The 14,021-nt window shown below is 41.4% G+C and overlaps 2 protein-coding genes across 5 annotated transcripts; one reads left to right on the forward strand and one right to left on the reverse strand.

The window, feature by feature from the left end:
* Positions 1-590: 590 nt before the first annotated feature.
* Positions 591-3,415, reverse strand: gdpgp1 (GDP-D-glucose phosphorylase 1). Of its 4 annotated transcripts, none has more exons than XM_033634730.2 (3): positions 3,358-3,412; positions 3,195-3,242; positions 591-2,117 (listed from the first exon to the last, which is right to left on the reverse strand). In XM_033634730.2, the coding sequence occupies exon 3, from the start codon at positions 2,070-2,072 to the stop codon at positions 900-902; it is 1,173 nt and encodes a 390-aa protein (XP_033490621.2). In that variant the 5' UTR covers positions 2,073-2,117; positions 3,195-3,242; positions 3,358-3,412; the 3' UTR covers positions 591-899. The 4 variants fall into 4 exon arrangements, with proteins under 4 accessions (XP_033490621.2, XP_078024137.1, XP_078024136.1 ...); XM_078168011.1 differs by having other exon boundaries at positions 591-1,996; positions 3,358-3,372; XM_078168010.1 differs by having other exon boundaries at positions 591-1,999; positions 3,195-3,415.
* Positions 3,416-4,569: 1,154 nt separating this feature from the next.
* Positions 4,570-13,028, forward strand: LOC117262501 (titin-like). The gene is made up of 4 exons (XM_033635503.2): positions 4,570-4,707; positions 5,526-5,634; positions 5,994-12,260; positions 12,340-13,028. The coding sequence occupies exons 1-4, from the start codon at positions 4,687-4,689 to the stop codon at positions 12,372-12,374; spliced, it is 6,432 nt and encodes a 2,143-aa protein (XP_033491394.2). The 5' UTR covers positions 4,570-4,686; the 3' UTR covers positions 12,375-13,028.
* Positions 13,029-14,021: the final 993 nt, after the last annotated feature.

Consider the following 14,021-nt stretch of genomic DNA (forward strand, 5'->3'; position numbering starts at 1 on the left):
CACTGTTTAGCTGTAACATGAGCAAGGTGGTCTGGCTTGTGGGCTGTGCTTATTACTTCGGTTAAATGTATCCAACATGGTGGCCATGTCACAAACTTTCTCATTTTACAGCTAAACAGTTGGAGTGTGGGAAAAAAAACGATACAGCACAGTATCCCGATATTTTTGTGTGGCATTATCATATCGTCACACACTGGCAAATATCTATTTTTTATTATATGAATTAAAAATATTACAAATACAAATTAAATTTTAGATAGCTTACTGGAATAATATAATAAATTGCTTTTTCAGCCCACTAGGTACATTTTGCTGCTGTGATAAAATGGCTGAGGTGAGACGAACGGACTGAAAACTTTATCTTACTGGATAAAACAGAAGACAACGTTTTTGGGGACATAATTTACACTTAAAAAAATGTAATAAATCGCAATATATTGTAATATATTTTATTGCAATACTCAGCATGTCGCAACATATTTAAACTCGCCACAAAATTGTATTGTGACTTAAATAACCAAAATGTGTGTCGCTATGCTTCACATGCACACTCCCTAAATAAATACAAAAGTGACTTGAATATCTTAAGATAAAGTTTTTTTGGCAGTTTATTTGACACAAGTTTTAATACAGCACATCAAGTCGTCCATTAAATACAGTTTATTCTGACTGATATATTTGTATAAGAAGATATTTTGTGCTCATCCAGTGTTTTGTTTAGGCCAGATACAGGACAGAAGATTTATAGTTCCCAAAGTATAACCAAGTGTAAAGATATTCCTTTTACTTACTGATGTCAACAAAAGCCTGAACATATTACAGAACCTGTGAAGAATGCGTAGCTTCTGGTTGATTTGAACACCCAGCACAGGATTTAAAAAGTCTTTAATGTCTACACACTATAAATCCAACAAATGACGAGTAAGCTGCTGTTCCAGCGTGTGAAACTCTGCGTCAGGCAACAGATACTGCTGGATGATACCTATTACATCGCTCTCAGAAGTGAGCTCGTAGTCCTTCTTGTTCTTAAATGGTAAATGTCCAGCCAGCTCACAGAGCGCAACATTGAAGGCAGACTCCTCCTTGGCACCGAAGCACGATGCTCTGGGCCATACAGCGATACGAACACCCTTTCTCGAACTGTGATCCTTTTCGTTCTGCATGCGATCACAGGGCGGACATCCTCTAGTCAAGAACAGGTTGTGAGCAATATTACGGTCCACGAGAAAGTCTGTGACTTGACAGACTGCTCCTGCAACTTTCTCCACCCCCTCTGATTCTGTGTAAAACAAAAAGCCTGCAGGAAAGTCCAACAAGTGATAAAACCCCTTTTCCGGGACCAGCGGTTTGACTGGCATCGATTCTAACTTGAGCTCATGATCCAGGTAGTACCCGTGTAGGTGCAAATGATTGACAGACGCAAACGCTCCCAGACTATTGAACCCCACACGGAAGCCAGGATCAGAGCTCAGGAGCACAGATTCAATACCACCCTGGAGGGCGAACTTCGTCACGACCTGTGGGAAACAGCGTGAAGGATCTGGAACAAAGAGACAATGTCCAAACTCCAAAGGGCTGACATTGACCAGCACAACCATCCTGCAGGGTTGATGCACCTGTCCTTTTTCATGTCCTCCCTCAGCGTCCTTAATCATCTCAAATATGATTTCCTCTGGATTGATTTTGTTAAAATTAAACTGCTTGGCACTGAACTCCTGCTGAATGCTGAGTATCTCCTGAGGCTTTCTTCTCTCTATTCCTCTTTGAATATTCAGCTGGGCCACATAGCCACGCGGACCCGGCAGGATACGCGTTTGTAAATCACCCAGATGGTAGCGGAAGAGCCCCCTGTTCATCCTGTCTGTCCAGCCGGACTGGATGGTCGCGTCAAAGTTGGTTGGTGGTGATTCAACCCCAAGTCTGCTTTCGCTGCTCCGATGCACATCTGTGACAAAGTCCCAGTTGCTATACACAAACTGGAGTGGCATGGTTGGATCTGCTGGTGTGCAGTGAGGCACAGAGGCATGAGGTTTGACAATGGGGTTCACTATAGCAGGTCTTTTAGATGTCATTTTGCTGACAGAGCGCTGGGTCACATGAGTAGCCTGTGAACATGCCTGCAAAGAACAATTATTGATTAGTCTGCCTGTGATTTTATTGATAAATCAACTACTATTCAACATCAATCAATCAACTATGCAATCAAAATCTTTATTATCATTATTTAAAAACATCTAAAGGGACTAATTTGCAAAGACTCATAACACTTCATTAATACATATGTGATGCATTTTAACTTATAAACAAACTTTTTCTGTAATTTGTACATTTCTATCAGTTTTATATTACTGCTTAGTCTTGTAACTTTGATCAATTATGCAATGTTTGTTTTCATCTTTTTCTTTATGTATGATTGCTGATATTTAATAAGGGAGGCATCTTCGTAAGACATTTCTTGGCTTCTAACCTCTCCTGCACAATGTTTAAACTTTTAACATTATACTATCGTTTCTACACACATGTATGTGCAAATAAATAAACTAAACTAAATTAATCAATTATCTAAATTGTTGCCAGTTCATTTTATCAGTTATTAAACTGGCATGACATTTAATTTAGTGTACTACAACTCTACAACCAGGGTTGTTAACATCAGTGGAAGACAGAAACCCTAAACAGACCCCCTTCACACTGAACAGAGGTTGGAAAAGTATTTAGATCCTTTACTTAAGTGAAAAAATAGCAGTACCACACAGTTAAAGTACTCCATTACAAGTAAAACTCATGCATTTCAATATTACTCAAGTGTAAGTGCATATATATTATCAGCTTAAGCAAGTAAGTATAACTAAAAGTACTCATATTGCTGACCCAGTGATTTCTGTTGTTATTATGTGACCTAATGGATCATTCTTACAGATAAATCAATATATTAATCATATTTTTTTTATGTACAAAATATATTATGAATTTATAAAACATGATGCATTGTTTAGACAAGTGTAAGATAGTAAAGTAAAAAAAATGCAGCATATCCCCGAAATGAATTCAGTTGCAGTAAAATAAACATACCTCAAATTAGTACTAAACTGCAGTAAGGTTATCTGAGTGAATTCCACCACTGACACTGATAATGTCTGTGACAGAAACTAATAGCTACTGGTTGTTTGTCCATAACACAATCAGGTACTCACCTTTTTATTTTGACAGTCGCGTAATATCACCGTGTCAAAGCCAGTGTCCTGGAACAAACAGCAGATTAAAGGCCTTTTTTAAAACACACAACAAACTCTTATTCACATTCGCATAATTTGTTTTATATCCTGTTTTTTCTCAGCACCGGTGTGTTAGCTTAACTCAGCTAGCTTCATCATGAGCTTCATTCATCCGGCTTCCTTGGTTACACGTGTTCTTCTTCGTCGGTGTTTATTGGTGTATTTCCGGTTCAAGTTTTCAGAATAAATGTTTCTAGAAAGTACTTGAATGATCTCGTAGTTTCCACATTAAAACTGTATAAATGTATGTTAATATCAGTGTAATTACAAGTTTAATGTTTAATATTTTTACATTTTAATATTATAAAAGGTTGGTATTTGATAACAGCAGAAGAAATAGCAGAAAAATTATTCCTTAGATACATATCAATTAAATTCAGGGGGCAGTCTAACATATACTTTTTATACTTACTTTTTACTTTTTCATAACATAAAAAAAAGAACAATTTTACATCCTATAGCCTACATCAGAATCTGAATCAGAATTTCCTTTATTGTCATCATACTGGTGCATGACGAAATTGTAGCAGCTTCCTCAGTACAGTGCATAATCAAGTAGAAAAAAAAAGGATAGAATCTGACAAGGACACAAATTTACTTAAAGATACACATAAATTAAACCAAGGAGACACAGTACCACCACAAGGAGACACAAAATTACCACAAAGTGACACAAAAAGAAGCATAACGACTGCAAAGAGACACAAAACCACCGCAAAGACTGTGTGTCCTGCTCCTATTTTGAGGAGGTGGTGGGGCCCTAAGTAAATCTGTGCCCAGTGTCTCAAAATCTGCCCATGAACAGTGTGCAAAGTAGGTGACAGTGTTTGCCTCTGAAATGTAGTTTATTACAAGTATAAAGTAGCAGAAAATGAAAATATTTAAGTAAAGTAAAAGTGCCTGAAAATTCTAAGTACAGTATTTGAGTTAATGTACTTCGTTACATTCCACCACTGCCCTCACCCACTCATAGTGTTGCAGTGACCGAGCATTTGTTTAGGAAGGCTGCTCACTAATGTGCTCACATAACTCAACCAACCCCCAATGAACACACATACACAAAGCTATTTAGATGATATCTAAACTGTAAAGTAATATGGTAATCCCCCTTATAACTGGAAGAGTGTGTGTGCAATATTTTACTGTTGAGCAAGTGTCCAAGTTTTCCCTCGCTGACCCACGATGGCTCAGCTAACTTTGAAAGAATGAGCAGCTGGCCAATCAGGCAACATGGTTATTTTAGTCTCTGCATGCTTTTAGAGATAAAGCAAGCAGTGATTGGCAGAGTTGTGAATCTCTGCCACACAGTTTGGGGGCTCATCACAGTCGATGCTACTGATTACCTGAACTAGCTGGATTTTGAATTTTCATCTCATTTCTTATACATAAATAAGGACAAGTGAGAGGAACAATGGAGGCCAGCAACAACGAAGTAAGTACAGTTGTGTTTGAAACTATAATACTTGTAACAATCTTATATCTTATATCGTATCTTGATAGTTATTGAACTATCTGGCAGCTACTTTTTGAGTAATGATTTGTCTTTATTGAAGTTCTTTCTAAAGTGAAAAGGTAAGAGCTTTAAGGGTTAGATAATAATAGAGGTGTATCTGTTCAGTCGAGCAGATGGCAGCCTGGTCTGCCATGCCTCTAGTTATTTTTAACTCCATCAACAGTTTCTGTTACCAACACATCACACTCACTATGATAACCTACGTGCTAGCTTGATTACTAAAGTTAGTTTTGTCAAAATTCTATTATGAATAGCAAAATGTGTGTTTTTGTCACTTGAACTGTTGTTGATCTTCTCGACATATAGAAAAGAGAAAGAGCTCATTTATACTAAGACATATAGGCTACGTATACAAGGTGAGAAAAACAGACAATATAAATGTAAATAGTAAAGAAAAAACAACATAAAATAAAACTTAAGAAATAAACAAATAAATAATTTGTGAGAGATTATGTGTAGTTTCATGAGATGAGGGTTTAGAAGATAAACTAAACAAAATAAAGAATAGCTCAAGCACTACATAGCCTATTATACAGAAACTGATAAAGGAAACATGGACTGTTTATGCTGCTTTGAAAATATGTCTAAAGATTCTAGATGTATAGCAATTTTAAAATGTTTTTTTCACCAAACAACATAACAGTCTTACAATAAAAGGGAAAAAAGAAACACGTCACGCTGATTGTTTAAGCTGGTGTTTATCTTTATACTCTCTGACAGACTATTTTCTTTTGTAGGCGGGGAAGAAAGCAGAAGACACATCTCACACTCTAAATATAAATGTGACACCTCACGCAGAGCTCACAGCAAACAATACCCAGCCACCCCTCACAGCCAATGTCCAAGGTATGTCATGCATTCATCCCATCACTGTGTGGTCTAGATAATAAAAAGTCATACTTTTCTTAAGAATTCAATTTAATTATGATTAAATTAACAATCACAGATAAATGCAAAAAACATACTTGTGGAAATGATCTAACCTTCACTTCTTGACGGTGTTATCTATGTAAGATAAAGTTGGAAGTTCCGAAAATTTCAAAAAACAAATTACACAAGTTATCCATATTTTAACATTCACTCAACAGTTTAATCCGTTTACTCAAATGCATTTAAAAGTCACATAGACTAATTTTGTATAACCAGTCTGCACAGTGATACCATCAAATGTTTTCCTTATTTGATGCTGTCTTTCCTCACACCAGGTCAGGCTGCTACTGCTGCAGAGAGTGCAGAACACCACCCTGGGGTCCAGCCTGGCCCTGTCACAGATAAGGAAAAGGCTATTAAGCCAGAGCTCCAGATAACTTTTGGCACATTTACTGTCAAGAATGGGGAAGATCTGAAAGTAGAGATCCCAGTGACTGGACACCCAGCACCGAAGATTGAATGGAAAAAAGATGCTCAGCCAGTCAAAGAGACATCAAGATTAGAAGTGTCAAATACATCACCATTAACAGTTCTTCATATCAGACATGCTGCCAGGGAGCACTCTGGTCAATACTCCATCACGGCAAGCAACAGCGCTGGAAAATATACAGGAGAAATTACTGTGGTTGTTCTTGAAAAGCCCGACCCACCCACAGGGCCTGTGAAGATTGATGAGATCAGTTCTGACTATGTTACCATCTCCTGGGGGGCGCCAGAATACACAGGAGGCTGTCAGCTAGACAACTATGTAGTGGAGAAACGGGACGTTTTAAGTACAGACTGGCAGACTGTGTCGGCAACGACAGTAAGAACCACAATCAAAGTCACCAAACTGAAGACAGGAAATGAATATCAATTCAGAGTGTTTGCAGAAAATAGGTATGGAAAGAGTACTGCAATCACCTCTCCTATTGTGGTTGCACAATATCCTTTCAGTGTGCCAACAGCTCCTGGCACCCCCTTCGTGTCCTCAGTGACAAAGTACAGCATGGTGGTTGAATGGGAGCCTCCAGCTAAAGATGGAGGCAGCCCCATCACCGGCTATCACCTTGAGCGCAAAGAGAAGAACAGCATTTTATGGACCAAGCTGAACAAACTTGTCCTACCTGATGCTCGCTTCAAAGCAAGTGGACTGGAGGAAGGCATTGAGTATGAATTCAGAGTCATTGCTGAGAATATTGCAGGACTCAGCCCACCTAGCAAGATATCTGAAAGCTACGTGGCACGAGACCGCTGTGATCCACCTGGTAAACCTGAAGCTGTTGTCATCACTAGAGACAAAATCACACTTCAGTGGGCAAAACCCAAGTATGACGGAGGAAGCACAATTACAGGCTACGTTGTTGAAAAGAAGGAGCTCCCAGATGGCAGATGGATGAAGGCAAACTTCACCAATGTTATTGAGACTGAGTTCACAGTCACAGGTCTGACAGGAGGTCAAGGTTACGAGTTTAGAGTAACTGCTAAGAACGGTGCTGGCGTCTGGAGCACACCCTCAGAAAGCGTAATCATCATCGCTCAGGATGTCATTGAAGGACCCAAAGCGTTCATGGATCCTAAATTCAAGAGCGCTACTATTGTTCAGGCTGGCGAGACATTCGTTATTGATGCTGATTACTCTGGGAAGCCCCTTCCTGCAATAATATGGCTGAAGGATGGAAAAGAAATTGACAAAGGTACGCCGAGAATGGAGATCAAAAACACCCTCACTCATACGACTCTTACCGTCAGGGACTGTGCTCGAGTGGATGGGGGACGCTTTGTCTTGAACCTCAGTAACATTGGTGGAACTACATCCGTCTCAGCTAATGTGAAGGTCCTGGATCGACCTGGTCCTCCAGACGGACCTTTGAAGGTGAAAGCTGTCAGTGCAGAGAAGTGTAATCTTCACTGGAACCCTCCTTTAAATGATGGCGGTGCCAGTGTTACTCACTACATTGTTGAAAAAAGGGAGACCAGCCGTGTTACATGGACAGGGGTTGAGTCTCAAGTTGAAGCTGTCAGCTACAAAGTGACAAAACTGGTGCAGGGGAAAGAGTATATATTCAGAATAGCTGCTGTGAATAAATTTGGTGTTGGTGAATTCCTGGAATCAGACCCATTCATTGCACAGAACCCTTTTAAAACACCTAGTGCACCTTCAACCCCTACAGCCAGCGCTGTGACTGGTGACTCTGTCGTGCTATCATGGGAAAGACCCGAGAGTGATGGAGGCTCAGAGATTGAAGGCTACATCCTGGAGAAATGTGACAAAGAGGGTGTCAGGTGGACCAAATGCAACAAGAGAAGACTGAATGATTTGCGATTCCGATGCACAGGGCTCACTGAGGGACATTACTATCAGTTTAGAGTAATGGCAGAGAATGCTGGTGGCGTGGGTGCACCCAGTGAGCCAAGTGAATTTATAAAAATATGTGAAGCTACTTACCCACCTGGTCCCCCCACCAACCCCAAAGTGACAGACTATTCTGGCAGTACTGTGTCTCTGACCTGGTCAAGGCCCATCTATGATGGAGGTGCAGGCATCAGTGGATTTGTAGTTGAGATGAAAGAAGAAGCAGAAGACGAATGGACCGCATGTACACCAAGCACAGGTGTAGAGGACACAAGCTACACTGTGAAGAGACTGAGAGAAAATGCAAAGTACAATTTTCGTATCCGTGCAATGAACGTCGCTGGAGTTGGAGAGCATGTGGATCTACCTGAGACTGTGGTAGCTGCTGAAAAACTGGAGGCACCTGAGATTGAGTTGGACTCTACCTTGAGGAAGATTGTCAGTGTTCGGGCCTGCTCCACGTTACGTCTCCTTGTCACCATCAGAGGAAGGCCAGAGCCTGAGGTTAAATGGTCAAAAGAAGGCGGCGCTGTCAGTGAACGTGCTCAAATTGAAGTAACAAGCTCCCACACAGAGTTAGTGATCGAGAATGTCAATAGAAGTCACACAGGAAAGTATGTATTGACTGCTGAGAACTGCAGAGGCACTAAATCAGCATTCATTAATGTCAGAGTGTTGGACTCTCCCAGCGCACCAACCAACTTAGAGGTAAAGGATGTGAAGAGGGACTCTGTGTCCATCTCCTGGGAGGCACCTCTCATCGACGGAGGAGCAAAGATTTCCCACTACATTGTAGAAAAGCGAGAGGAGGCCAGAAAAGCATTCACAAGTGTCTGTAGCAACTGTGTGAGAAACTCATACAAGATTGACAATCTCCAGGAAGGGAGCTTCTATTATTTCCGTGTCCTTGCCGTGAATGAGTTTGGCACTGGACTGCCAGCAGAGATCTCTGAGCCTGTTAAAGTGTCGGAGGCTCCTCTGGCTCCTGGCAAAATCACAGTCAGTGATGTTACTTCCAATAGTGCAAGACTCTTTTGGGAGAAGCCTGGCCATGATGGAGGAAGCAAAATCACTTGTTATATGGTAGAAATGCAGGCCAAGGGAGATGATACGTGGGCATTGTGTTCACAGAGTAAAGCACCAGAAGTGACTATTAATGGGCTGGAAAAAGGAAAGGAGTATTTCTTTAGAGTTACTGCTGTGAATGAAAAGGGAAAAAGTGAACCAAAGTCCCTTTTGGCACCTGTTACAGTAAAGGATACCAATGCTGAGCCCGTTATTAATTTGCTGTCCAACACATTCACTGCAAAGGCAGGAAATGATTTAAAGATCGACGTTCCATTCAAGGGTGTGCCACCACCAACAGCAGCCTGGAAGAAAGATGGCAACTTGCTGAAAGAGACAAGCAGAGTAAATGTGCACACATCTGACACATCGTCTCAGATCATTATCAAAGATGCAACCAGATCAGATGTTGGCATGTATGAGGTGACCCTGACCAACTCATCTGGAACCACATCCGCTGAAATCTTTGTTAATGTATTTGAAAGACCTGGACCACCAAGTGAGTTCAGAGTGGATGAAGTGAGTGCTGACTTTATGTCATTGTCATGGCAGCCCCCTCACTACACTGGCGGATGTCCAATCAGTAATTACGTTGTTGAGAAGAGAGATACAGGCAGCACAATATGGCAGACTGTGTCAGCTACAGTTGCCAGGACATCAATCAAGATTTCCCGTCTGACACAGGGCACTGAATATCAGTTTCGTATTGCTACAGAAAATCGCTACGGCAAAAGCCAGTTTGTTGAGTCTGAGCATGTCTTTGCCCAGTATCCCTTTAAGCCCCCTGGTCCACCAACTAATCTCCATGTTGTCAGTGCCTCAAAGTCCATCGTGGTGGTTGCATGGAGCAAGCCAGACAGTGACAGTGGCAGTCCTGTCATTGGTTATCATATTGAATGCAAAGATCAGAGCAGTATTTTGTGGACAAAGTTAAACAGAAGCCCAGTGACTGACAACCAGTTTAAGGTAACAAGTGTTGAAGAAGGTCTGATATATGAGTTTCGGGTCTGTGCTGAGAATATAGCCGGTGTTGGACCATGCAGTAAGGCATCTGAGCCTGTGGCAGCAAGAGACCAGTGCGATCCCCCACACAACCTCACAGTCACCAATATAACTAACAGCTCAGTTTCCCTGTCCTGGGACAAACCAGAATATGATGGCGGGGCTAAAATAACTGGGTACATTGTTGAGCGTAAAGAGCTGCCAGAGAGTTGCTGGCTTAAGTGCAACTTCACCAACTTACTGGACACCTTCTTGGAAGTGACTGGCCTCACAGAGGGAGAACAGTATGATTTTCGTGTGACTGCAAAGAATGCAGCCGAGAACTTTAGTGCGCCCTCTGAAACCACCGGACCTGTTACAGTGCAGCATGATGTGGACCCGCCCAAAATTATCTTGGAGGACAAATTTAGACAGGCGGTGGTTGTCAAAGCAGGAGACCTCCTAAGAATAGATGCTGACATCTCTGGCCGCCCTAACCCCACAGTGTTTTGGTTGAAGAATGGTAGAAATATCGGAAGCAAGGGAAGGGTTGAGGTAACTGCAACAAAGACGCATACCTCTCTTCTTATCAGAGAAAGTGTTAGGAAAGACTCTGGACAGTATACTCTGACCCTACAGAGTACAGGGGGTGTGACATCCAGGACTATCACCTGCAAGGTCCTGGACAGGCCAGGCCCACCTGCTGGACCTCTGGAAGTGTCTGGACTCTCAGCAGAGAAATGCACCCTGTCATGGGGACCCCCTCATGAGACTGGCGGTGCCGAGATCATGCATTACATTGTTGAAAAGTGTGAAACCAGCCGTGTAGCCTGGACCCTTATGTACGGTGACATGATGGCAACTACCTGCAAAATTACAAAGCTACTCAAAGGAAACGAATACCTGTTTAGGGTGAAGGCAGTAAACAAATATGGGGAAGGTGAGACTTTGGAAAGTGAGCCCATCAAGGCCGTCGATCCCTTTACTATCCCATCCCCCCCGACTGATGTTGAGGTCACAAGTGCAACCAGCGAGGCCATGACTATCTGCTGGAAGAGACCTGCCTCTGATGGTGGTAGCCGAATCAGTGGTTACATCGTTGAGAGAAGGGAGAAGCTGGGTGTCCGATGGGTTTGTATTAACAAGAAGCCTGTCTATGACCTACGATTCAAAGCTAGCGGGCTGCATGAGGGGTGTGAGTATGAATTCAGAGTCTTCGCTGAGAATGCTGCTGGGCTAAGTGAACCCAGTCTCCCCTGCCCACTCACTCTGGCTGAGGATCCAAAGTTTCTCCCTTCCCCTCCTGCAAAACCAACTGTCATCGATTCATCCAGGACTGCCATCACACTGTCATGGAACAAGCCGCTGTTTGATGGTGGAGCAGCAGTTACAGGATACAAGGTTGAATACAAAACACCAGCAGAAGAAGAGTGGACTGTTGGTGTTCATAACACAGACAGAACAGAGTTTACAGTAACTGGCCTCACATCAGGGACGGCATATGTTTTTACTGTCAGATCCATAAACAAGATTGGCATCAGCGAGCCAAGTCCTGAGACAGATCCTGAAGTGGCCGTGGATAGAGAGGAGGAGCCCAGGTTTGATATTAGCCCAGATATGAGGAAGACCCTGCTTGTTAAAGATGGCAGCTCCTTCACTTTGACTGTGCCTTTCACAGGCAAACCTGTTCCTAATGTGACATGGGAAAAAGCAGATGTAGATCTGAGGATCAGAGGACTGATCAACACCAGCAGCTCTGTCACCTCTATCACAGTGGAAGGGGCAACTCGTGATGACTCTGGCAAATACATTGTCAAATTTCAAAACGTTGCTGGATCTGCCTCTTTGACACTGAGTGTGAGGGTTTTGGATTCACCTGGTCCGCCAGCGCAGATCAGAGTGAAAGATGTGACCAAGAGCTCTGCCACCGTTACCTGGGACATCCCTGAGAATGAGGGAGGAGGCCCTGTCAAGAGCTACCTTGTAGATATACGGGACCTCAGCAGGAAGGGGTGGACGAGACTCACAGACAAATGCCGCCGACTGTCCTACAAGGTGTCTGACCTGGAGGAGGGAGGAATTTACTTCTTCAGAATCACTGGTGTGAATGAGTACGGGACCGGTGTTCCAGCTGAGACCAAGGAGGGAACAAAAATGATAGGTACAATTCTTTCAGTTTTGTATGATTCTATTTCTTGCAATAAGAGTTTTTTTAATTATTATTATTTGATATTTTTCAGATACAACAGACTGGGAGACAAATCAAGGAGCTTAGCCAGGACTGAAGTAAACTTCTCCTGATCATCCTGTCAAGATCCTCTTCTTCATCCAGTGTTGTTCAGAAAAATCCGTTAGCAAATACTCTGTGAATTAATGCATTACCAGAAGATGTGGCTTTGTAGATATATGATCACATATCTTTTTTTATATGTTTGTATACTAGTAAGCCTTTTTAATGGTAGATTTTATTAACATGCATCAAAGTCCTGATTTTGTTTGGTTATGGTTATAACAACAAAAACATGATCTATTATAAAATGAAGATGTTTGTAATAGTTGTTAGAGTTTGACTTTGTATTTGTTAAGGGAAATGACATACTATTAAAAAATATCTAGCAAAATAGAAACACATTTGTTTTAATTTTGCAATTTATATATTATTAACTCCGGATGGCATCAAGACATTGCAAAGAAAACAAATGAGACAACATATATAGAAAGAATTACTGTTGTAGGCCTGCTGTAAATTTAAGGTAGAAGGCTGGAACTTCCCTTATGTATTTTCATTTTGTATGTAGTACAGGCTAAGAGGCACAATTCATTTCTATTTAGAGACATAACACACTAACTGGATCTTCTGCAAAAACAAAACAAAATAACCCTGTTAAAATAAAGTTTTAAAATCAACATTATGATGGGTTACTTCTGAGACTTTTTGGTGTTTTTTTGTTTGTTTTTGGTTTGGTTTGGTTTCCTTTGTTTTTTTACAACTAATTGCCAATTATAGCTAAGATTTACTTTTAGATACATTTTCTAAATGCAGTATCTTTACTTTTGCTGGAACGTTTTTTGGTATACTGAAGCATAGTAGGCAAGTTAAATGATGGGGTGGTGGCACTTTTGCCATCCAGGGTCATTCCCTTACACCAGGTTCATCAAACATATGTCCTGTGGACCAGAAGTGGTCGGCCAAAGGATCCAATCTAGCCCACTGGATGACTTTGCATACCTAATGTTGACTTATATTGCACTTGTCAAGGCTTAGCGGCGGCAGGTTTCAGGAGCACAGTTTAGCAGTGAGTATCCTACTTCATGTAAAATGCTGCTTCAAATGCTTTTCACCAAACCAGAATATGGTTATCTGAAATAACAGTAAATACTTATTGTGGTCATATTTAAAGATAGTGAACACTGTTCAAAAGTGCAAAACAATCTGCTTCAGACTTTTATCTTAAAACTGTGCTTGTGGAACACAATTTTTAAAGCACTGCCAAAACCTTTGATTTATGAATGGTTTGTAAGACAGGGGTATGAATAAAACTGCTTCCTCAATAGCTTCCACTTTAGTTTGGTTTTGTGATGCCAGCACTACACAAATGTATGCACATGTGAGTAGCAGACTGACTGCATCTGGGAAAACTGACATATTTTTCTAAAGAAATCCCAGGCCTCTTCATCATGTGTTTTGTAAATGGATGACCGTTTTCAGAGTACTTGTACTTCTTTACACTGAAAGAAAGGGAAACATTTACAGGTGTTGTTATTTATAGGATATTCTGTAAAGGTTTTACCAGTCTGGCCCACTTGAGATCAAATTGGACTGTATATGGATTATGAATTAAAATGAGTTTGACATCCCTGATGTGGACTGGGTGGTCATTTCCCCTGTTTCTATCTCCTTGTTTCCTGTCACCTATCAGCT

Source organism: Epinephelus lanceolatus, chromosome 5, assembly GCF_041903045.1.
Source record: "Epinephelus lanceolatus isolate andai-2023 chromosome 5, ASM4190304v1, whole genome shotgun sequence".
Taxonomy (NCBI): Eukaryota; Metazoa; Chordata; class Actinopteri; order Perciformes; family Serranidae; genus Epinephelus; species Epinephelus lanceolatus.